At 47.7% G+C, this 24975-nt stretch overlaps 1 protein-coding gene and 1 long non-coding RNA gene across 2 annotated transcripts in view; one reads left to right on the forward strand and one right to left on the reverse strand.

The window, feature by feature from the left end:
* Positions 1-652, reverse strand: part of LOC134891816 (uncharacterized) — an 86596-nt gene extending 85944 nt beyond the window's left edge. Inside the window, exon 1 of the long non-coding RNA XR_010171504.1 lies at positions 518-652. This is a non-coding gene — a long non-coding RNA (uncharacterized LOC134891816). The remainder of the gene's footprint in view (positions 1-517) is intronic.
* A 1-nt stretch (position 653) lies between these two features.
* Positions 654-23724, forward strand: PSMB5 (proteasome 20S subunit beta 5). Its single transcript, XM_063913557.1, has 3 exons — positions 654-926; positions 11318-11624; positions 23176-23724. Exons 1-3 carry the CDS (start codon positions 696-698, stop codon positions 23460-23462), a joined length of 825 nt encoding a protein of 274 aa, XP_063769627.1. The 5' UTR covers positions 654-695; the 3' UTR covers positions 23463-23724.
* Positions 23725-24975: the final 1251 nt, after the last annotated feature.

Below are 24975 nucleotides of genomic sequence, written 5' to 3' on the forward strand. Positions count from 1 at the left end.
ACGGACAAAGTGGGCGTGACCACGCGCCGATGACATAGGAGTCTATAGGACAAGGGAGACGCTGAAAATCAGTACAAGGCCCTTTTTGGCAGGTTCAGACCGCTAAAAAGGGTACGGTACCGGCCAAAAAGGTAGTTGGAAGGTATGGTGTGTACAGGCCTTTACAATGTCAGAGATATCAACATACCAACCCCTGGAAATCCACTAGGGCAAACGTTTTTAAATGCGGTCCTCAAAGGCAGCCCAACAGTCCAGGTTTTAGGTATATCCATGGCTCAGCACACATGTTTAAATCAAATTGACTGAAGTGCTAAGTAAGTCACCTGTGGCCCAGCATGGATACACTTAAAACCTGGACTGTTTGCGTGCCTTGAGGACAGAGTTTGAGAACATCTGCACAAAAATCCTGGGTGCCGGTGTTCCTGCATAATTTGACATTAAATTCAAGCTTAGTTATACCAAACGGAAATGTACTATGAAACAGCGTACTATCTTCAGGTAAAGGAATTAGACTGACTCATATGTGTCACTACGTTGCCGTTGTTAATTGATCCGACATGAAACGAAAGTTAAACACGCTTTCTAAACAAAGCCGCCTCAGCTAAGATGGCGTCGAAAGGTTTCGCACGCACACAACACAGTCATTCCCTTCTCAGACATGGCCGTTTAAACTGCCTGGTCATCGTGACGTCTTTATGTGGCGACGCGCTGTGTGTGCCGAACGCAGTAATTCGCTGGTGGTGAACATGGCGCTGGCTAGTGTTGTACGCTCGGAAGGAGCTCTGTGGAGTCGGTACCGGGATAATCCGGCACACTGCAGCCTGGACTCCGAGGGGCTGAGCTTCCAAGTAGTACCTGGGGTCGGACATGGGACAGCAGAACCCGGGATCGAGTTTCTGCATGGGACAACTACGCTGGCCTTCAAGGTGCTCAGTACCTTTATAATTTCCCTGCTATTTTCTTGTCATTGTTAATCCATCTAAATGAGACCGTTCATGTATTCCTTTTTAGGGTGTTTTTAAGTCTGTGAATGGCGCTTATGTTACTTCCAGCATCATATACAGGCTGGGCAGATGTGTCATTTCATTGTGAGATGCAAGAGCCATTTACTGGAGAAATCTGAAAGTGTATTCATGTATAGCACTTAATGGGTGTGTTGGAGCCCAAGCAGATTCCAGAACTGCCCCATGTCATAATTGTTGACTCTTAAGGCCCATACACATTAGACGATGTCGCTCTGTGAACGACATCGTCTAATGTTTCCCCCTCCCACCGCTCATATCGCTCAGTGACGTCACGCCCCCGCCAGCCCTGCATGAAGGTCGTGAACGACAGTCCACATCCTTCATGCATGACCTACCGACAGCGACGATCGTTGCCGACCCGCGGGGCCGCGCATCGGTCGTCGCTGGCGGCATACACACTTGACTATAAAATGAGCGACGTCGCTCAAGGAGGGGGAAAATGAGCGACGTCGCTTATTTTATCGTTAAGTGTGTATGGACCTTTAGGATGGGATTCAAATGATATATCATGCCCGATTTCCTTTCTAAAATGATCTCCGTTATTGCGCCCATAGTAATCAGGTTTAGTTGTGTAAAAGGTTGGGTATCTCGCTACGGGGGTAGTGAGCTGAAATAATGATACCACGTCCCTGAGGGCAGAAACAGAACTGGTGTGGAAAGGGGTGAAAATAATTGAATCCTGCTCAAAGTTTGGATGTATGTATAAACATTCATATTGGCTATATAAGTGACGCATGCTTTTAAATAAGGTATGTAACTCGGGATACGGTCGTTAGGTCGACCACCAAAGGTTGACAGGGACACTATGTTGACATGTACTAGGTCGACAGGTCAAAAGGCGACATGAGTTTTTTACTTTTTTTTTTTTTCTTTAAATTTTTGGACTTTTTCATACTTTATGATCCACGTGGACTTCAATTGGGAACGGTAACCTGTGCCTAGCGCAGTGGTAGCGGAGCGAGGCACCTTGCCCGTAGCATGGCAAGCAGACTCTGTGCACTAATTGGGGTTCCCCGTCACTTTACAAAGAAAACGACACCAAAAATGCATGTCAACCTAATGACTGTCGACCCATGGACAGTGCCATAACTAGGCATTCTAGCGCTGTGTGCAAGAACGGCATTGGCGCACCACCCCCCCTCAATGTGCAGTGCGCGTGCAAAAATTTTAGGGGCGTGGCTTCATAGGGAAAGGGTGTGGCCACAAAATAATACCAATTCGTACTACAGTGCACAGTAGTCTCCATTATTCAAATTACGCCGCACAGTAGCGCCACTACACCAGGTAGATCCCCTTTTTACACATTACGGCAGACAGCTCCCCCCTTTTTATACATTACGGCAGACAGCGTCACAGTCAGCAGCACAGGCTCTTCCAGAGGCTCTGGGTCTCTTCTCCTTCCTCAACCACACCAGCTCCTCGCTGTGCAGCAGTAGAAGCAGGGCACTGTGGAAGAGACGTCTGACGTCATCACGTGACGTCTCTCTCCTGAATTGCAGGGGAGGGGGGCCAAGCCGGCATTCAGGCCAGGGCTGCCGGCACTGTGGGAGAGACGTTTGACGTCATCACGTGACGTCTCTCTCCTGAATTGCAGGGGAGGGGGGCCAAGCCGGCGTTCAGGCCAGGGCTGCCGCTTGGCCAATGAGAAGAGCAGTGCCCTGACACACACCTCAGCCGCAGCGCTGCCGGGACCTTACAGCAGTAGCAGCGGCTTCGGCTGGACACAGGTGGCCGGGCGGCGGCTTCAGCGGGACACAGGCGGGCAGCGGCTTCGGCGGGACACAGGCGGCGCCGCCTTCAGCAGTGAGTCTGGACCCGGAGCCAGCGGCCGTGATGGCCAATGGTACGCCCTCAGTGCATTTGCGTTGTGGGCAAGGCACCATCGGCGCACACCTAGTTACGGCTCTGCCCATGGAACTCAGAGTTGACTTGATATATCATAATGCATAAACATGTTTTATTACAGTACACAAGTGACATTGACCTGTGTGTATTATGTGAAATATTCTTACAGATGGTTTTTCTCTTGGGCTGTAGAGAAGTTCTGTTGCCATACCTACATCAGTTGTTATCTGCACTGGGTTATCAATCTCTTCAGTGACTTGTAATAAAACTATACACTAAATGGTACATTATTCAATTGTTAGTAGAGTTCCTACGGTGCCCCAGGGTTTTTCCTTGGCCCCTGCTTTTCTCTCACAGTCCTAGTTGACTATTGCAGGGTGTGTTTACGTTTGAGGACCAATCATAAGTCGCAATCAAGAGATTGCGGTTTATGATTGGCTCCCCAGCTACCATTTAAGGCTGCTTAATGATTATTCAGTAAATCCTGATAATTAATGGCTGCTTACAGCAGCATCCCCCAGAGCTCCAGCATGTGGGTGGTTTCCTTTCCTAAAGCTACCCATACACCAGACCAACTTTTCTCCAACCATCCAACTTGGTTAGAATGAAAATCTGGTAATGTATGGGAGCAAATGATGATCAGCAATTTGCTCCCAATCCCCAGAAAACAGTAAAAAACTGTTGTTAAGACAAGTTGGTTAAATCTGGTTTGAACTGAATTTATTCCACCTGTGACTTCTGCTGTCTTCAGTGAGTTGCCCTAATCATGCCCACGTCTTTTGTCCCCCCTCAGTCTGGGTGTAATGTTAATGTTTGGCACTTATGGCATTCCTTTGTATATTATATTTAAGATCTAATGCCCTGAAATGTTTTGTATGTGCACTCTGTAAGGCACTGTGTATATTTTGTGGCACCTTAAAAACGAAAATAATAATAGATCTTGTTCACCTTTCTCAAATAGTATAATGTAAAGCACAGGTTCTCATGCTCTGTCCTCAGGACCCCAAACAGTTCATGTTTTCCGGGTCTCCTCACAGAATCACAAATGAAATAATTAGCTCCACCTGTTGATCTTTTATAATGTCAGTGAGTAATGAGTACACCTGTGCACCTGCTGGGTGATCTGGCAAACGTGAACTGTGTGGGGACTGAGTCAGAGTACCACTAATGTAAAGTCAGCAAATAAGTGTACTTCTGAATCTGTTCGAGAAGCAGTTTGAAATAATTTCTTGAAATTTGAAGCATTTGTAACTGTGAATATAGAAAAGATTTTAATGTCAAAGAACCATTCTGAAGATGTTATTAATAAAAAAATTTGAGGTGCAAAATGTTATACATTTTACTTATGTGGATTGTTTCAGTAGATTGTATTGCATAATATTGTTTACTTTGCATGTGTTTTAATGTTCCTCTTTGTGTGGCCATGTTTGCACAGATAAGGGGGTTTATTTATCGAGCATCATTTTCTGCAGATTTTGCAGTAGGATTTTAAGCAGCAATAATGTTAAATGAAGATTACACCTGTTTTTCATATTTTCTTGTTGCGGTTTTAAATCTAGTGGCAAAAACAGGAAAAAACAAAAACAAAAATCATCAGTTTTAAATAACTATTGCTTGATAAATAAACCCCTAAGGGGGTTATTTATCAGAGCTTTGCAAGATATTAAATTGTGATCGATAAAGTACCAACCTATCTGCTCCTGTTATTTTTCAAACACAGCCTGTAACATGTAAATTAGTAGCTGATTGGTTAGTATTTTGTCTCCAAGCTTTGATAAATACCCCCCTAAATCTTTTAATCACTAGTATTTGCTGATCCTGCCAACTGTAACCTTTTTAGTGTGCCCTAGATGGCTGCCCCACCTTACAGTGTCAAGGGCAGGATGAGCAACACATTGAATATTTATGTAATGGGTATCAAGCTAGTTCACTGTTCATTTCTCTGACGTCCTAGTGGATGCTGGGAACTCCGAAAGGACCATGGGGAATAGCGGCTCCGCAGGAGACTGGGCACAACTAAAGAAAGCTTTTAGGTCACCTGGTGTGCACTGGCTCCTCCCACTATGACCCTCCTCCAAGCCTCAGTTAGATTTTGTGCCCGGCTGAGGTTGGATGCACGCTAGGGGCTCTCCTGAGCTTCTAGAAAGAAAGTATATAATTAGGTTTTTTATTTTACAGTGAGACCTGCTGGCAACAGGCTCACTGCAGCGAGGGACTAAGGAGAGAAGAAGCGAACCTACCTGCTTGCAGCTAGCTTGGGCTTCTTAGGCTACTGGACACCATTAGCTCCAGAGGGATCGACCGCATGGAACTGGCCTTGGTGTTCGGTCCCGGAGCCGCGCCGCCGTCCCCCTTACAGAGCCAGAAGCAAGAAGAGGTCCGGAAAATCGGCGGCAGAAGACATCAGTCTTCACCAAGGTAGTGCACAGCACTGCAGCTGTGCGCCATTGCTCCTCATGCACACTTCACACTCCGGTCACTGAGGGTGCAGGGCGCTGGGGGGGGGGCGCCCTGAGCAGCAATAAAAACACCTTGGCTGGCATATATATCACAATATATAGCCCCAGAGGCTATATATGTGATAAATACCCCTGCCAGAATCCATAAAAAAGCGGGAGAAAAGTCAGCGAAAAAGGGGCGGAGCTATCTCTCAGCACACTGGCGCCATTTTCTCTTCACAGTGCAACTGGAAGACAGCTCCCCAGGCTCTCCCCTGTAGTTTTCAGGCTCAAAGGGTTAAAAAGAGAGGGGGGGGCACTAAATTTAGGCACAATATTGTATTTACGAGCAGCTATTGGGAAAAATTCACTCAATATAGTGTTAATCCCTAAATTATATAGCGCTCTGGTGTGTGCTGGCATACTCTCTCTCTGTCTCTCCAAAGGGCTGTGTGGGGTCCTGTCCTCAGTCAGAGCATTCCCTGTGTGTGTGTGCGGTGTGTCGGTACGGCTGTGTCGACACGTTTGATGAGGAGGCTTATGTGATGGCAGAGCAGATGCCGATAAATGTGATGTCGCCCCCTGTGGGGCCGACACCAGAGTGGATGGATAGGTGGAAGGTATAAACCGACAGTGTCAACTCCTTACATAAAAGGCTGGATGACGTAACAGCTATGGGACAGCCGGCTTCTCAGCCCGCGCCTGCCCAGGCGTCTCAAAGGCCATCAGGGGCTCAAAAACGCCCGCTCCCTCAGATGGCAGACACAGATGTCGACACGGAGTCTGACTCCAGTGTCGACGAGGTTGAGACATATACACAATCCACTAGGAACATCCGTTACATGATCCCGGCAATAAAAAATGTGTTACACATTTCTGACATTAACCCAAGTACCACTAAAAAAGGGTTTTATGTTTGGGGAGAAAAAGCAGGCAGTGTTTGTTCCCCCATCAAATGAGTGAATGAAGTGTGAAAAAGCGTGGGTTCCCCCGATAAGAAACTGGTAATTTCTAAAAAGTTACTGATGGCGTACCCTTTCCCGCCAGAGGATAAGTTACGCTGGGAGATATCCCCTAGGGTGGATAAGGCGCTCACACGTTTGTCAAAAAAGGTGGCACTGCCGTCTTAGGATACGGCCACTTTGAAGGTACCTGCTGATAAAAAGCAGGAGGCTATCCTGAAGTCTGTATTTACACACTCAGGTACTAGACTGAGACCTGCAGATAGTGCTGCTGCAGCGTGGTCTGTAACCCTGTCAAACAGGGATACTATTTTGCGAACATAAGACGTCGTCTTGTATATGAGGGATGCACAGAGGGATATTTTGCCGGCTGGCATCCAGAATTAATGCAATGTCCATTCTGTCAGGAGGGTATTAGAGACCCGACACTGGACAGGTGATGCTGACTTTAAAAGGCACATAGAGCCTTATAAGGGTGAGGAATTGTTTGGGGATGGTCTCTGGGACCTCGTATCCACAGCAACAGCTGGGAAGAAAATTTTTTTACCTCAGGTTTCCTCACAGCCTCAGAAAGCACTGTATTATCAGGTACAGTCCTTTCGGCTTCAGAAATGCAAGCGTGTAAAACGAGGGAAGAGGGAAAAAGCTGCACCAGTCAACCAGTTCCCAGAATCAAAATTCTTCCCCCGCTTCCTCTGAGTCCACCGCATGACGGGGGGGCTTCACAGGCGTAGCCAGGTACGGTGGGGGCCGCCTCAAAAATTTCAGCGATCAGTGGGCTCGCTCACAGGTGGATCCCTGGATCCTTCAAGTAGTATCTCAGGGGTACAAGCTGGAATTCGAGGCGTCTCCCCCCCGCCGTTTCCTCAAATCTGCCTTGCCGACAACTCCCTCAGGCAGGGAGACTGTGCTAGAGGCAATTCACAAGCTGTATTCCCAGCAGGTGATAGTCAAGGTGCCCCTACTTTAACAAGGACGGGGTTACTATTCCACACTGTTTGTGGTACCGAAACCGGACGGTTCGGTGAGACCCATTTTATATTTGAAATCCTTGAACACATACATAAAAAAATTCAAGTTCAAGATGGAATCGCTCAGGGCGATTATTGCAAGCCTGGAGGAGGGGGATTACATGGTACCCCTGGACATCAAGGAGGCTTACCTACATGTCCCCATTTACCATCCTCACCAGGAGTACCTCAGATTTGTGGTACAGGATTGCCATTCCCAATTCCAAACACTGCCGTTTGGACTGTCCACGGCACCGAGGGTCTTTACCAAGGTAATGGCAGAAATGATTATACTCCTTCGAGAAAGGAATTTTTAATTATCCCGTACTTGGACGATCTCCTTATAAAGGCGAGGTCCAAGGAGCAGTTGTTGGTCGGAGTAGCACTATCTCGGGAAGTGCTACAACAGCACGGATGGATTCTATACATTCCGAAGTCACAGCTGGTTCCTACCACATGCCTACTGTTCCTGGGGATGGTTCTGGACACAGAACAGAAAAAAGTGTTTCTCCCGCAGGAGAAAGCCAAGGAGCTGTCATCTCTAGTCAGAGACCTCCTGAAACCAAAACAGGTATCGGTGCATCACTGCACACGAGTCCTGGGAAAAATGGTAGCTTCTTACGAAGCAAAATTCCATTCGGCAGGTTCCATGCAAGAACTTTTCAGTGGGACCTCTTGGACAAGTGGTCGGGATCGCATCTTCAGATGCATCGGCTGATAACCCTGTCTCCAAGGACCAGGGTATCTCTACTGTGGTGGCTGCAGAGTGCTCATCTTCAAGAGGGCCGCAGATTCGGCATACAGGACTGGGTCCTGGTAACCACGGATGCCAGCCTTCGAGGCTGGGGGGGCAGTCACACAGGGAAGAAATTTCCAAGGACTTTGGTCAAGTCAGGAGTTGTCCCTACACATAAAAATTCTGGAACTGAGGGCTATTTACAATGCCCTAAGTCTGGCAAGGCCTCTGCTTCAAAACCAGCCGGTACTGATCCAATAAGACAACATCACGGCAGTCGCCCATGTAAACCGACAGGGCGGCACAAGCAGCAGGATGGCGATGACAGAAGCCACAAGGATTCTCCGATGGGCGGAAAATCACGTCTTAGCACTGTCAGCAGTGTTCATTCCGGGAGTGGACAACTGGGAAGCAGACTTCCTCAGCGGACACGACCTACACCCGGGAGAGTGGGGACTTCATCCAGAAGTCTTCCAACTGTTGGTAAACCGTTGGGAAAGGCCACAGGTGGACATGATGGCGTCCCGCCTAAACAAAAAACTAGAGAGATATTGCGCCAGGTCAAGGGACCCTCAGGCGATAGCTGTGGACGCTCTAGTGACACCGTGGATGTACCAGTCAGTTTGTGTTCCCTCCTCTGCCTCTCATACCAAGGGTACTGAGAATAATAAGAAAACGAGGAGTAAGAACAATACTCGTGGTTCCGGATTAGCCAAGACGAGCGTGGTACCCGGAACTTCAAGAGATGATCTCAGAGGACCCATGGCCTCTGCCGCTCAGACAGGACCTGCTGCAGCAGGGGCCCTGTCTGTTCCAAGACTTACCGCGGCTGCGTTTGACGGCATGGCGGTTGAACGCCGGATCCTGAAGGAAAAGGGCATTCCGGAGGAAGTCATTCCTACGCTGATTAAAGCCAGGAAAGATGTAACTGCAAAGCATTATCACCGCATATGGCGGATGTATGTTGCTTGGTGTGAGGCCAAAAAGGCCCCAACAGAGGAATTTCAACTGGGTCGATTTCTGCATTTCCTATAAGCAGGAGTGACTATGGGCTTGAAATTAGGCTCCATTAAGGTACAGATCTTGGCTCTGTCGATTTTCTTCCAGAAAGAACTAGCTTCACTACCTGAAGTTCAGACGTTTGTTAAGGGAGTGCTGCATATTCAGCCCCCTTTTGTGCCTCCAGTGGCACCTTAGGATCTCAACGTGGTGTTGAGTTTCTTAATATCACATTGGTTGAGCCACTTAAAACCGTGGATCTAAAATATCTCACGTGGAAAGTGGTCATGTTATTGGCCTTGGCTTCAGCCAGGCGTGTGTCAGAATTGGCGGCTTTGTCATGTAAAAGCCCTTATCTGATTTTCCATATGGATGGGGCAGAATTGAGGACTCGTCCCCAGTTTCTCCCTAAGGTGGTATCAGCTTTTCACTTGAACCAACCTATTGTGGTGCCTGCGGCTACTAGGGACTTGGAGGATTCCAAGTTGCTGGACGTAGTCAGGGCCTTGAAAATTTATGTTTCCAGGACGGCTAGAGTCAAGAAAACTGACTCGCTATTTATCCTGTATGCACCCAACAAGCTGGGTGCTCCTGCTTCTAAGCAGATTATTGCTCGCTGGATTTGTAGCACAATTCAGCTGGCGCATTCTGCGGCTGGACTGCCGCATCCTAAATCAGTAAAAGCCCATTCCACAAGGAAGGTGGGCTCATCTTGGGCGGCTGCCTGAGGGAGTCTCGGCTTTACAACTTTGCCGAGCTGCTACTTGGTCAGGGGCAAACACGTTTGCAAAATTCTACAAATTTGATACCCTGGCTGAGGAGGACCTTGAGTTCTCTCATTCGGTGCTGCAGAGTCATCCGCACTCTCCCGCCCGTTTGGGAGCTTTGGTATAATCCCCATGGTCCTTTCGGAGTTCCCAGCATCCACTAGGACGTCAGAGAAAATAAGATTTTACTCACCGGTAAATCTATTTCTCGTAGTCCGTAGTGGATGCTGGGCGCCCGTCCCAAGTGCGGATTGTCTGCAATACTTGTACATAGTTATTGTTAACTAAAGGGTTATTGTTGAGCCATCTGTTGAGAGGCTCAGTTGTTTTCATACTGTTAAACTGGGTATGGTATCACAAGTTTTACGGTGTGATTGGTGTGGCTGGTAAGAGTCTTACCCGGGATTCAAAATCCTTCCTTATTATGTCAGCTCGTTCGGGCACAGTGTCCTAACTGAGGCTTGGAGGAGGGTCATAGTGGGAGGAGCCAGTGCACACCAGGTGACCTAAAAGCTTTCTTTAGTTTTGCCCAGTCTCCTGCGGAGCCGCTATTCCCCATGGTCCTTTCGGAGTTCCCAGCATCCACTACGGACTACGAGAAATAGATTTACCGGTGAGTAAAATCTTATTTTATCTTTTATAGTAGTTATCACCATAGATTCGCACATTGTAACCAATGTAGTGGGCCCAACATGGCTGCCTCGTCTGAGAGTCTGTGTAGAATGAACAGTGCATGGTTCTGATGAATTTACAAGGACCTTGCCTATAGTATCTTTCTGATTGTGTCATCAGTTCCAAACATTGCCTATTCTGTCCAGTGTAATCTTATGTAGTGCGTTTAAAATGGCTGCCTCACCTGTATCCTTCATGGGTAGGATGGATAATCCTTGCAACTGATGACCCAAAATGGCTGCCTCTGCTTTGTATTAGGTCCATGGTCTTTGTATTTCATGCAAAGCTCAACCTCTTTATTGTGTCCATAGTTTCTGTACTGTATTATGCGGCCCATCTACGATCGGTTACTCAGACATGCGGGGGGACGCCCAGCACAGGGCTAGTCCGCCCCGCATGTCTGGCCCTACTCCCCCAGGCAGCCACCAACCGCGTCACGGGTCGCAGCGGCTGTTTGTGACGTCACGCAGCCGCAGCGTCCTGCCCCCGCAACAGTCCAGACACACCTGCATTGTCCGGACCGCTGCCCACCAAAGGCGTTCTAACGTCGTTGCCACGCTCCATCCTGCGACCGCCTCTGCCCATCAATCAGGCAGAGGCTATCGCAGCCCTGAGATGCTTTTGCATCTCACTGGCCTTCACTAGGTGCGCACGTGCAGTGCACCCGCTGCGTGAACGCACTCCCCAAAGGGCTGAACCCCCTATGTTCATACTATCTGTTAAGCACCTTGTGTCCTATTAGAAAAGGAGCTCTATATAAATAAAAAGAATAGAAATTCATTTAATGACACATCATAATTACATTTATATGTAGAAGTAATTTATATAGGCTAACAGTGAGCTTTTGTCTTTTCCCATCTTAGTTCCGTCATGGAGTAATTGTGGCTGTCGATTCCCGTGCCACAGCTGGCTCTTACATCGCCTCACAGACTGTGAAGAAAGTTATTGAGATCAACCCTTACCTGTTGGGCACAATGGCTGGAGGTGCTGCCGATTGCAGTTTCTGGGAAAGACTCCTTGCCCGGCAGTGTCGCATCTATGAACTCAGGAACAAGGAGCGTATATCTGTGGCAGCAGCGTCCAAACTCTTAGCAAATATGGTCTATCAGTACAAAGGCATGGGGCTGTCTATGGGAACCATGATCTGTGGATGGGACAAGAGGGGACCAGGTAAATAGAAAACGTTAAACCTTTCTTTCTCTCCTTATTTTTATTAGGTAAATTGATGTTCTTAGTATTTTAGAAGTGTTTACATTAGGGCTATTTTCTCTGACGTCCTAGTGGATGCTGGGACTCCGTAAGGACCATGGGGAATAGCGGCTCCGCAGGAGACAGGGCACAAAATAAAAGCTTAAGGATCAGGTGGTGTGCACTGGCTCCTCCCCCTATGACCCTCCTCCAAGCCTCAGTTAGATTTTTGTGCCCGGCCGAGAAGGGTGCAATCTAGGTGGCTCTCCTGAGCTGCTTAGAATAAAAGTTTAGTTAGGTTTTTTTATTTTCAGTGAGTCCTGCTGGCAACAGGCTCACTGCATCGTGGGACTAAGGGGAGAAGAAACGGACTCACCTGAGTGCAGAGTGGATCGGGTTTCTTAGGCTACTGGACATTAGCTCCAGAGGGACGATCACAGGTTCAGCCTGGATGGGTCACCGGAGCCGCGCCGCCGTCCCCCTTACAGAGCCAGAAGAGACGAAGAGGTCCGGTGAAATCGGCGGCAGAAGACATCCTGTCTTCAGTCTAAGGTAGCGCACAGCACCGCAGCTGTGCGCCATTGCTCTCAGCACACTTCACACTCCGGTCACTGAGGGTGCAGGGCGCTGGGGGGGAGCGCCCTGAGACGCAATATAACAGCATATACCTTAGGTGGCAAAAAGAATACATCACATATAGCTCCTGGGCTATATGGATGTATTTTAATCCCCTGCCATTCTTACACAAAAAAGCGGGAGATAAGGACGTCGTGAAGGGGCGGAGCCTATCTCCTCAGCACACAAGCGCCATTTTCCCTCACAGCTCCGCTGGAAGGACGGCTCCCTGACTCTCCCCTGCAGTCCTGCTTCAGAATCAGGGTAAAAAAGAGAAGGGGGGGGCATTTTTGGCAGCAAATAACGATAATAACAGCAGCTATTAGGGAATAACACTTATATAAGGTTATCCCTGTATATATATATATATATATATATATATATATAGATATATATATATATATATATATATATATATATATATATATATATATATATATATATATATATATATATAGATATAGCTAGCGCTGGGTGTGTGCTGGCAGACTCTCCCTCTGTCTCTCCAAAGGGCTAAGTGGGGTCCTGTCCTCTATCAGAGCATTCCCGGTGTGTGTGCTGTGTGTCGGTACGCGTGTGTCGACATGTATGAGGAGGAAAATGATGTGGAGGCGGAGCAGTTGCCTGTGTTGGTGATGTCACCCCCTAGGGAGTCGACACCTGACTGGATGATTGTATTTAAACAATTAAGTGATAATGTCAGCAATTTGCAAAAAACTGTTGACGACATGAGACAGCCGGCAAATCAATTAGTGCCTGTCCAGGCGTCTCAGACACCGTCAGGGGCGCTAAAACGCCCGTTACCTCAGTGGGTCGACACAGACCCGGACACAGATACTGAGTCTAGTGTCGACGGTGACGAGACAAACGTAATGTCCAGTAGGGCCACACGTTACATGATCACGGCAATGAAAGAGGCATTGAACCTTTCTGACACTACAAGTACCACAAAGAAGGGTATTATGTGGGGTGAGAAAAAACTACCAATAGTTTTTCCTGAGTCAGAGGAAATAAATGAGGTGTGTGAAAAAGCGTGGGTTTCCCCCGATTAAAAAACAGCTAATTTCTAAAAAATTATTAGCATTATATCCTTTCCCGCCAGAGGTTAGGGCGCGTTGGGAAACACCCCCTAGGGTAGATAAGGCGCTCACACGTTTATCTAAACAAGTAGCGTTACCGTCTCCTGATACGGCCACCCTCAAAGAACCAGCTGATAGAAGGCTGGAAAATATCCTAAAAAGTATATACACACATACTGGTGTTATACTGCGACCAGCAATCGCCTCAGCCTGGATGTGCAGTGCTGGAGTCGCATGGTCGGATTCCCTGACTGAGAATATTGATACCCTGGATAGGGACAATATTTTGTTAACTATAGAACATTTAAAGGATGCATTACTATATATGCGTGATGCACAGAGGGATATTTGCACCCTGGCATCAAGAGTAAGTGCTATGTCCATCTCTGCCAGAAGACGCGACAGTGGTCAGGGGATGCGGATTCCAAACGGCACATGGAAGTATTGCCGTATAAAGGGGAGGAGTTATTTGGGGCTGGTCTATCGGACCTGGTGGCCACGGCAACGGCTGGAAAATCCACCTTTTTACCCCAGGTCACTCCACATCAGCAGAAAAAGACACCGTCTTTTCAAACTCAGTCCTTTCGTTCCCATAAGTACAAGCGAGCAAAAGGCCACTCTTTTCTGCCCCGGGGCAGAGGAAGAGGAAAAAGACTGCACCATGCAGCCGCTTCCCAGGAGCAGAAGCCCTCCCCTGCTTCTGCCAAGTCTTCAGCATGACGCTGGGGCTTTACAAGCAGACTCAGATATGGTGGGGGCCCGTCTCAAGAATTTCAACGCGCAGTGGGCTCACTCGCAAGTGGATCCCTGGATTCTACAGGTAGTATCGCAGGGGTACAAACTGGAATTCGAGGCGTTTCCCCCTCGTCGGTTCCTGAAGTCTGCTTTACCAAAGTCTCCCTCCGACAGGGAGGCAGTTTTGGAAGCCATTCACAAGCTGTATTCCCAGCAGGTGATAATCAAGGTACCCCTCCTGCAACAAGGAAAGGGGTATTATTCCACGCTGTTTGTGGTACCGAAGCCGGACGGCTCGGTGAGACCAATTTTAAATCTGAAATCCTTGAACACTTACATAAAAAGGTTCAAATTCAAGATGGAGTCACTCAGAGCAGTGATAGCGAACCTGGAAGAAGGGGACTATATGGTGTCTCTGGACATCAAAGATGCTTATCTCCACGTCCCAATATACCCTTCTCACCAAGGGTACCTCAGGTTTGTAGTACAAAACTGTCATTATCCGTTTCAGACGCTGCCGTTTGGATTGTCCACGGCACCTCGGGTCTTTACCAAGGTATTGGCTGAAATGATGATTCTTCTACGAAGAAAAGGCATTTTAATTATCCCTTACTTGGACGATCTCCTGATAAGGGCAAGATCCAGGGAACAGTTAGAAGTCGGAGTAGCACTATCTCAGGTAGTGTTACGTCAGCACGGGTGGATTCTAAATATTCCAAAATCGCAGCTGATTCCAACGACACGTCTACTGTTCCTAGGAATGATTCTGGACACAGTCCAGAAGAAGGTGTTTCTCCCGGAGGAGAAGGCCAGGGAGTTATCCGAGCTAGTCAGGAACCTCCTAAAACCAGGCCAGGTCTCAGTGCATCAGTGCACGAGGGTCCTGGGAAAAATGGTGGCTTCTTACGAAGCGATTCCATTCGGAAGATTCCATGCAAGAACATTTCAGTGGGATCTACTGGACAAATGGTCCGGATCGCATCTGCAGATGCATCAGCGGATAACCCTGTCGCCAAGGACAAGGGTGTCTCTCCTGTGGTGGCTGCAGAGTGCTCATCTACTAGAGGGCCGCAGATTTGGCATTCAGGGCCTGTGGTCAAGCATGGAAACATCTCTTCATATAAACATTCTGGAACTAAGGGCCATTTACAATGCCCTAAGTCAAGCAAAACCTCTGCTTCAGGGTCAGGCGGTGTTGATCCAATCGGACAACATCACGTCAGTCGCCCACGTAAACAGACAGGGCGGCACGAGAAGCAGGAGGGCAATGGCAGAAGCTGCAAGGATTCTTCGCTGGGCGGAAAATCATGTGATAGCACTGTCAGCAGTATTCATTCCGGGAGTGGACAACTGGGAAGCAGACTTCCTCAGCAGACACGACCTTCACCCGGGAGAGTGGGGACTTCACCCAGAAGTCTTCCACCTGATTGTAAACCGTTGGGAAAAACCAAAGGTGGACATGATGGCGTCACGTCTAAACAAAAAACTGAACAGATATTGCGCCAGGTCAAGGGACCCTCAGGCAATAGCAGTGGACGCTCTGGTAACGCCGTGGGTGTACCAGTCAGTGTATGTGTTTCCTCCTCTGCCTCTCATACCAAAAGTACTGAGAATCGTAAGAAGGAGAGGAGTAAGAACTATACTCGTGGTCCCGGATTGGCCAAGAAGGACTTGGTACCCGGAACTTCAAGGGATGCTCACGGACGAACCGTGGCCTCTACCTCTAAGAAAGGACCTGCTACTGCAGGGGCCTTGTCTGTTCCAAGACTTACCGCGGCTGCGTTTGACGGCATGGCGGTTGAACGCCGGATCCTGAGGGAAAAAGGCATTCCAGAAGAAGTCATTCCTACTCTGGTCAAAGCCAGGAAGGACGTAACCGCAAAACTTTATCACCGCATTTGGCGTAAATATGTTGCGTGGTGTGAGGCCAAGAGGGCCCCTACAGAGGAATTTCAACTGGGTCGTTTCCTTCATTTCCTGCAAACAGGACTGTCTATGGGCCTAAAATTAGGGTCCATTAAGGTTCAAATTTCGGCCCTGTCGATTTTCTTCCAGAAAGAACTGGCTTCAGTACCTGAAGTTCAGACATTTGTAAAAGGGGTGCTGCACATACAGCCTCCTTTTGTGCCTCCAGTGGCACCTTGGGATCTCAACGTGGTGTTGAGTTTTCTAAAGTCACATTGGTTTGAACCACTTTCCACTGTGGACTTAAAATATCTCACATGGAAGGTGTCGATGCTGTTAGCCTTGGCTTCAGCCAGGCGTGTGTCAGAATTGGCGGCTTTATCATATAAAAGCCCTTACTTAATTTTTCATTCTGACAGGGCGGAATTGAGGACTCGTCCTCAATTTCTACCTAAGGTGGTTTCTGCATTTCACATGAACCAACCTATTGTGGTACCTGCGGCTACCAGGGACTTAGAGGACTCTAAGTTGCTTGACGTTGTCAGGGCCTTGAAAATATATGTTTCCAGGACGGCTAGAGTCAGAAAATCTGACTCGCTGTTTATCCTGTATGCACCCAACAAGCTGGGTGCTCCTGCTTCTAAGCAGACGATTGCTCGTTGGATTTGTAGTACAATTCAGCTTGCACATTCTGTGGCAGGATTGCCACAGCCAAAATCATTAAAAGCCCATTCCACAAGGAAAGTGGGCTCATCTTGGGCGGCTGCCCGAGGGGTCTCGGCTTTACAACTTTGCCGAGCAGCTACTTGGTCAGGGGCAAACACGTTTGCTAAATTCTACAAATTTGATACCCTGGCTGAGGAGGACCTGGAGTTCTCTCATTCGGTGCTGCAGAGTCATCCGCACTCTCCCGCCCGTTTGGGAGCTTTGGTATAATCCCCATGGTCCTTACGGAGTCCCAGCATCCACTAGGACGTCAGAGAAAATAAGATTTTACTTACCGATAAATCTATTTCTCGTAGTCCGTAGTGGATGCTGGGCGCCCATCCCTAGTGCGGATTGTCTGCAATACTTGTATATAGTTATTGTTACAAAAATTCGGGTTATTATTGTTGAGCCATCTTTTCAGAGGCTCCCTTACGTTTATCATACTGTTAACTGGGTTCAGATCACAAGTTGTACGGTGTGATTGGTGTGGCTGGTATGAGTCTTACCCGGGATTCAATATCCTTCCTTATTATGTACGCTCGTCCGGGCACAGTATCCTAACTGAGGCTTGGAGGAGGGTCATAGGGGGAGGAGCCAGTGCACACCACCTGATCCTTAAGCTTTTATTTTGTGCCCTGTCTCCTGCGGAGCCGCTATTCCCCATGGTCCTTACGGAGTCCCAGCATCCACTACGGACTACGAGAAATAGATTTATCGGTAAGTAAAATCTTATTTACTGTAAATAAATAGCAATTTTCATACAGCTTATTGGTAAATGTATTTCTCTATCGTCCTAAGTGGATGCTGGGGTTCCTGAAAGGACCATGGGGTATAGCGGCTCCGCAGGAGACAGGGCACAAAAAAGTAAAGCTTTACTAGGTCAGGTGGTGTGCACTGGCTCCTCCCCCTATGACCCTCCTCCAGACTCCAGTTAGATTTTGTGCCCGAACGAGAAGGGTGCAATCTAGGTGGCTCTCCTAAAGAGCTGCTTAGAGAAAGTTTAGTTTAGGTTTTTTTTTCTTTACAGTGAGTCCTGCTGGCAACAGGATCACTGCAACGTGGGACTTAGGGGGAAAGTAGTAAACTCACCTGCATGCAGAGTGGATTTGCTGCTTGGCTACTGGACACCATTAGCTCCAGAGGGATCGAACACAGGCCCAGCCGTGGAGTCCGGTCCCGGAGCCGCGCCGCCGACCCCCTTGCAGATGCTGAAGCGTGAAGAGGTCCGGAAACCGGCGGCTGAAGACTCCTCAGTCTTCATAAGGTAGCGCACAGCACTGCAGCTGTGCGCCATTTTCCTCTCAGCACACTTCACTGGGCGGTCACTGAGGGTGCAGAGCGCTGGGGGGGGGCGCTCTGAGAGGCAAATATAAACCTTATACAAGGCTAAAAATACCTCACATATAGCCCATAGGGGCTATATGGAGATATTTAACCCCTGCCTGACTGGAAAAATAGCGGGAGAAGAACCCGCCGAAAAAGGGGCGGGGCCTATCTCCTCAGCACACGGCGCCATTTTCTGTCACAGCTCCGCTGGTCAGAACGGCTCCCAGGTCTCTCCCCTGCACTGCACTACAGAAACAGGGTAAAACAGAGAGGGGGGGCACATTAATGGCTATATATATATATATTAAAGCAGCTATAAGGGAGCACTTAATATAAGGATATCCCTTGTATATATAGCGCTTTGTGGTGTGTGCTGGCAGACTCTCCCTCTGTCTCCCCAAAAGGGCTAGTGGGTCCTGTCTTCATTAGAGCATTCCCTGTGAGTTTGCGGTGTGTGTCGGTACGTGGTGTCGACATGTATGAGGACGATATTGGTGTGGAGGCGGAGCAATTGCCAAATATGCAGATGTCACCCCCCAGGGGGTCGACACCAGAATGGATGCCTTTATTTGTGGAATTACGTGATGGTTTATCTTCCCTTAAACAGTCAGTTGAGGACATGAGGCGGCCGGACAATCAATTAATGCCTGTCCAGGCGCCTCAAACACCGTCAGGGGCTGTAAAACGCCCTTTGCCTCAGTCGGTCGACACAGACCCAGACACGGGCACTGATTCCAGTGACGACGGTAGAAATTCAAACGTATTTTCCAGTAGGGCCACACGTTATATGATTTTGGCAATGAAGGAGACGTTACATTTAGCTGATACTACAGATACCGTAAAACAGGGTATTATGTATGGTGTGAAAAAACTACAAACAGTTTTTCCTGAATCAGAAGAATTAAATGACGTGTGTGATGAAGCGTGGGTTGCTCCTGATAAAAAGTTGATAATTTCAAAAAAGTTATTGGCATTATACCCTTTCCCGCCAGAGGTTAGGGCGCGCTGGGAAACACCCCCTAAGGTGGACAAGGCGCTCACACGCTTATCCAAACAAGTGGCGTTACCCTCTCCTGAGACGGCCGCACTTAAGGATCCATCAGATAGAAAGATGGAAGTTATTCAAAAGAATATATACACACATGCAGGTGTTATACTACGACCAGCTATAGCAACTGCCTGGATGTGCAGTGCTGGAGTAGTTTGGTCAGAATCCCTGATTGAAAATATTGATACCCTAGATAGGGACAATGTTTTACTGTCGTTAGAACAAATAAAGGATGCATTTATCTATATGCGTGATGCACAGAGGGATATTTGCACACTGGCATCTCGGGTGAGTGCTATGTCCATTTCAGCCAGAAGAGCCTTATGGACACGACAGTGGACAGGCGATGCGGATTCAAAACGTCACATGGAGGTTTTGCCGTATAAAGGGGAGGAGTTATTTGGAGTTGGTCTATCAGACTTGGTGGCCACGGCTACTGCCGGGAAATCCACTTTTTTACCTCAAGTCACTCCCCAACAGAGAAAGGCACCGACCTTTCAACCGCAGCCTTTTCGCTCCTACAAAAATAAGAGAGCAAAGGGCTTGTCGTACCTGCCACGAGGCAGAGGAAGAGGGAAGAGACACCAACAGGCAGCTCCTTCCCAGGAACAGAAGCCCTCCCCGGCTCCTGCAAAAACCTCAGCATGACGCTGGGGCCTCTCAAGCGGACTCGGGGACAGTGGGGGGCCGTCTCAAAAATTACAGCGCGCAGTGGGCTCACTCGCAGGTAGACCCCTGGATCCTGCAGATAATATCTCAGGGGTACAGGTTGGAATTAGAGACGGATCCTCCTCATCGTTTCCTGAAGTCTGCCTTACCAACCGTCTCTTCCGAAAGGGAGAGGGTGTTGGAAGCCATTCACAAGCTGTACGCTCAGCAGGTGATAGTCAAAGTACCCCTATTACAACAAGGAAAGGGGTATTATTCCACTCTATTTGTGGTACCGAAGCCGGATGGCTCGGTAAGGCCTATTCTAAATCTGAAGTCCTTGAACCTCTACATAAAAAAGTTCAAGTTCAAGATGGAGTCACTCAGAGCAGTGATAGCGAACCTGGAAGAAGGGGACTTTATGGTATCCTTGGACATCAAGGATGCGTATCTACACGTTCCGATTTACCCCGCACACCAGGGGTACCTCAGGTTCATTGTTCAAAACTGTCACTATCAGTTTCAGACGCTGCCGTTCGGATTGTCCACGGCGCCTCGGGTCTTTACCAAGGTAATGGCCGAGATGATGATTCTTCTTCGAAGAAAAGGCGTATTAGTTATCCCATACTTGGACGATCTCCTAATAAGGGCAAGGTCCAGAGAACAGCTGGAGACAGCTTTAGCACTATCTCAAGAGGTGCTAAGACAACACGGGTGGATTCTGAATATTCCAAAATCCCATTTAATCCCGACAACTCGTCTGCTGTTCCTAGGAATGATTCTGGACACGGTTCAGAAAAAGGTTTTCCTTCCAGAGGAAAAAGCCAAGGAGTTATCCGATCTGGTCAGGAACCTCCTAAAACCAGGAAAAGTGTCAGTACATCAATGCACAAGAGTCCTGGGAAAAATGGTGGCTTCTTACGAAGCAATTCCATTCGGCAGATTCCATGCAAGAATATTCCAAAGGGATCTGTTGGACAAATGGTCAGGGTCGCATCTGCAGATGCACCTGCGAATAACCCTGTCACCAAAGACAAGGGTGTCACTTCTGTGGTGGTTGCAGAAGGCTCACCTATTAGAAGGCCGCAGATTCGGCATTCAGGATTGGATCCTGGTGACCACGGACGCCAGCCTGAGAGGCTGGGGAGCAGTCACACAAGGAAGAAACTTCCAGGGAGTATGGACGAGTCTGGAAAAGTCTCTTCACATAAACATTCTGGAACTAAGAGCAATCTACAATGCTCTAAGCCAGGCGGAACTTCTCCTGCAAGGAAAGCCGGTGTTGATTCAGTCGGACAACATCACGGCGGTCGCCCATGTAAACAGGCAGGGCGGCACAAGAAGCAGGAGTGCAATGGCAGAAGCTGCCAAGATTCTTCGCTGGGCGGAGAATCACGTGATAGCACTGTCAGCAGTGTTCATCCCGGGCGTGGACAACTGGGAAGCAGACTTCCTCAGCAGACACGATCTTCATCCGGGAGAGTGGGGTCTACATCCAGAAGTCTTCAACATGTTAATAGACCGTTGGGAAAGACCAATTGTAGACATGATGGCGTCTCGCCTCAACAAGAAACTGGACAAATATTGCGCCAGGTCAAGAGATCCACAGGCAATAGCTGTGGACGCACTGGTAACTCCTTGGGTGTACCAGTCAGTGTATGTGTTTCCTCCTCTGCCGCTCATACCAAAGGTATTGAAGATCATACGGCAAAGAAGAGTAAGAACAATACTAGTGGTTCCGGATTGGCCGAGAAGGACTTGGTATCCGGAACTTCAAGAGATGCTCACGGACGAACCGTGGCCTCTACCTCTGAGAAGGGACCTGCTACAGCAGGGTCCCTGTCTTGTTCAAGACTTACCGCGGCTGCGTTTGACGGCATGGCGGTTGAACGCCAGATCCTAAAAGGGAAAGGCATTCCAGAAGAAGTCATTCCTACCTTGATTAAGGCACGGAAGGAAGTCACCGTGAAACATTATCACCGCATTTGGCGAAAATATGTAGCGTGGTGCGAGGATCGGAGGGTTCCGACGGAGGAATTCCAACTGGGTCGTTTCCTACATTTCCTGCAATCAGGATTATCTATGGGTCTCAAATTGGGATCCATTAAGGTTCAAATTTCGGCCCTGTCAATATTCTTCCAAAAAGAATTGGCCTCTGTCCCTGAGGTCCAGACTTTTGTCAAGGGAGTACTGCATATACAGCCTCCTGTGGTGCCTCCGGTGGCACCGTGGGATCTAAATGTAGTTTTAGATTTCCTCAAATCCCATTGGTTTGAACCATTGAAAAAGGTGGATTTGAAATATCTCACATTGAAAGTGACTATGTTACTAGCCCTGGCCTCTGCCAGGAGAGTATCTGAATTGGCGGCTTTATCTTATAAAAGTCCTTATCTAATCTTCCATTCGGATAGGGCAGAACTGCGGACTCGTCCGCATTTTCTCCCTAAAGTGGTATCAGCATTTCATCTGAACCAACCTATTGTGGTGCCTGCGGCCACTAGCGACTTGGAGGACTCCAAGTTGTTGGACGTTGTCAGAGCCTTAAAAATATACATTGCAAGGACGGCTGGAGTCAGAAAATCTGACTCGCTGTTTATATTGTATGCACCCAACAAGTTGGGCGCACCTGCTTCTAAGCAGTCGATTGCTCGTTGGATTTGTAACACAATTCAACTTGCACATTCTGTGGCAGGCCTGCCACAGCCTAAAACTGTAAAAGCCCACTCCACAAGGAAGGTGGGCTCATCTTGGGCGGCTGCCCGAGGGGTCTCGGCATTACAACTCTGCCGAGCAGCTACGTGGTCGGGGGAGAACACGTTTGTAAAATTTTACAAATTTGATACCCTGGCAAAGGAGGACCTGGAGTTCTCTCATTCGGTGCTGCAGAGTCATCCGCACTCTCCCGCCCGTTTGGGAGCTTTGGTATAATCCCCATGGTCCTTTCAGGAACCCCAGCATCCACTTAGGACGATAGAGAAAATAAGAATTTACTTACCGATAATTCTATTTCTCGGAGTCCGTAGTGGATGCTGGGCGCCCATCCCAAGTGCGGATTATCTGCAATACTTGTACATAGTTATTGTTAACTAATTCGGGTTATTGTTAAGGAGCCATCTTTAAGAGGCCCTTTCTGTTGTCATACTGTTAACTGGGTTTAGATCACAAGTTGTACGGTGTGATTGGTGTGGCTGGTATGAGTCTTACCCGGGATTCAAAATGCCTCCCTTATTGTGTATGCTCGTCCGGGCACAGTACCTAACTGGAGTCTGGAGGAGGGTCATAGGGGGAGGAGCCAGTGCACACCACCTGACCTAGTAAAGCTTTACTTTTTTGTGCCCTGTCTCCTGCGGAGCCGCTATACCCCATGGTCCTTTCAGGAACCCCAGCATCCACTACGGACTCCGAGAAATAGAATTATCGGTAAGTAAATTCTTATTTTAATTGTGGAAACATTGTCTTGTCCTGACAGGTTTGTACTATGTGGACAGTGAAGGGAACCGTGTTTCCGGGTCTGTATTCTCGGTGGGTTCCGGTTCTATGTATGCTTATGGAACCTTGGACAGAGGATACAGTTATGACCTGGAACCAGAAGAAGCCCAAGAACTGGCACGGCGCTCCATTTACCAGGCCACATACCGTGATGCTTACTCTGGTGGAGTGGTGAATCTGTACCATGTGCGTGAAAATGGATGGGAGCGCGTGTCACAAGATGATGTTGCAGTATTGCATGAAAAATATAAGGGACTGGTTGACTGATGTTCTGTAGTGCGGGAAGTGGGAATTCTTACACAGCTGTATAACCTCCTTTTATTACAAGATCAAGTGGGTTTCAGTGAGCGATATCAACAGGTATAGAATAATTAAGGATGTGATGAGGGAAAGTGGTTGATGCTCCTCAACATATTCAAGACAGAATGTTGTTTGTATTGAATGTAAATGTTGGCAGGTGGAGCTATGTTTCTTGAAATATGAAATATCTTATGCATAACATCCTAATAAACATCTTCCCTCCAAGTGACTATGCAGTAACTTACTCTTGCACTGAAATGTTTTGTAGTATATTCAGTGAGCAGTCTAACATTTTTTTTCCCCATAGCACTGTTTAGAATTAATTTCTTTTTATACTTTACTATCGACTCAAATGTAAGTATTGTTTCTATTGAAAGTGAACTGTTAAAGTGCTGTATATTTTGGAATCTAAAATGTGCTAACATTAATAATAAGCAAGGAGGCATCTGGTTGCAACCTGCACTTGTGAGTAACTCAGTCTCTTCCATATGTATGAATCATTTCTAGGTTATCCATAACAACTTGTCAGCCTGATATGTGGCTCTAGATATAAGACGGCTAAATGCATTTAGCAGCAGTACTTCTGTAATGAGGGTTTTGTGACCTCGGTAATTAAAATGTGTCTGTTTTATTTTGTGCAGAATGCAGAAAGTTGTTAGAGGGCAAAATTCTATTTCCTTCATTCCCTTTCTGGACCATAATAGTCAGTACTCGCCTTCTCTTCCGGAAGCTTTGGGAGATTTCCAATATTTTGGATATTCCCTCTCATACCCAAAGAGAGTAGGCGGATCTTCCGCATTCCACCCACTTACTAATGAAGTGGGCAGGGTGGGGGTAATAATACAGGGAATCTTGAGTCCATATGGAGTGGGCAAGGCTAAAATAATGCAATTTGTACTATTTAAGCCCCACCCCTTCAGCTCAGGCCTGCAAATTGATGCATTTGTAATGCAACAGGGTCGAGCCTAATGAAATGTCGAACCGGCCCTGCCCACAAAGGTGTCCACAACATCATCTCTCCGGGCTTCTCTCAGAGAGAAGATTGAACAAGTTGGCAAGTATGTGATGGTCTTGAGCAGCAAAACAATTTATGGTCCAAAATGTATGGTAGGTGCTTGCATAAAATAACACTAAGGAGGACCTGTAATCACTGCTGCAGCTCAAGAAAATACCACTAACATGCTTCATCGATGCCATATTAAAGACTTAATAATCACTAGGTGCATTAGTAATCGTGAATCAGCAAATGCGTCAGCAAAATAGTGACTGTCACTAGTAACTGATTCCGATCCAATTCTGCTTTATAGCAGTGGAATGGGAGTCACCAGCCAACACTGAAAGCAGAAAAAATTTACATATACATACTGGGTGATAACACTTGAGATACAAAAATAAGCTGTGAAAAGAAAACAAGTTAGTTCCCCCCCCCCCCCCCCCCCCAATATAGAAGTTTACTACTGTGCTGTTGGATACCTTGCCC

The sequence above is a fragment of the Pseudophryne corroboree genome, chromosome 1 (assembly GCF_028390025.1).
Source record: "Pseudophryne corroboree isolate aPseCor3 chromosome 1, aPseCor3.hap2, whole genome shotgun sequence".
Lineage (NCBI taxonomy): Eukaryota > Metazoa > Chordata > Amphibia > Anura > Myobatrachidae > Pseudophryne > Pseudophryne corroboree.

Bases quoted from the DNA above. Each gene is read 5' to 3' on its own strand.
- PSMB5 (XM_063913557.1), top strand. From the start codon at position 696: ATGTGGCGACGCGCTGTGTGTGCCGAACGCAGTAATTCGCTGGTGGTG. The intron at 927-11,317 runs GTGCTCAGTACC...TTCCCATCTTAG, and splicing joins CAACTACGCTGGCCTTCAAG to TTCCGTCATGGAGTAATTGT. The intron at 11,625-23,175 runs GTAAATAGAAAA...TTGTCCTGACAG, and splicing joins ATGGGACAAGAGGGGACCAG to GTTTGTACTATGTGGACAGT.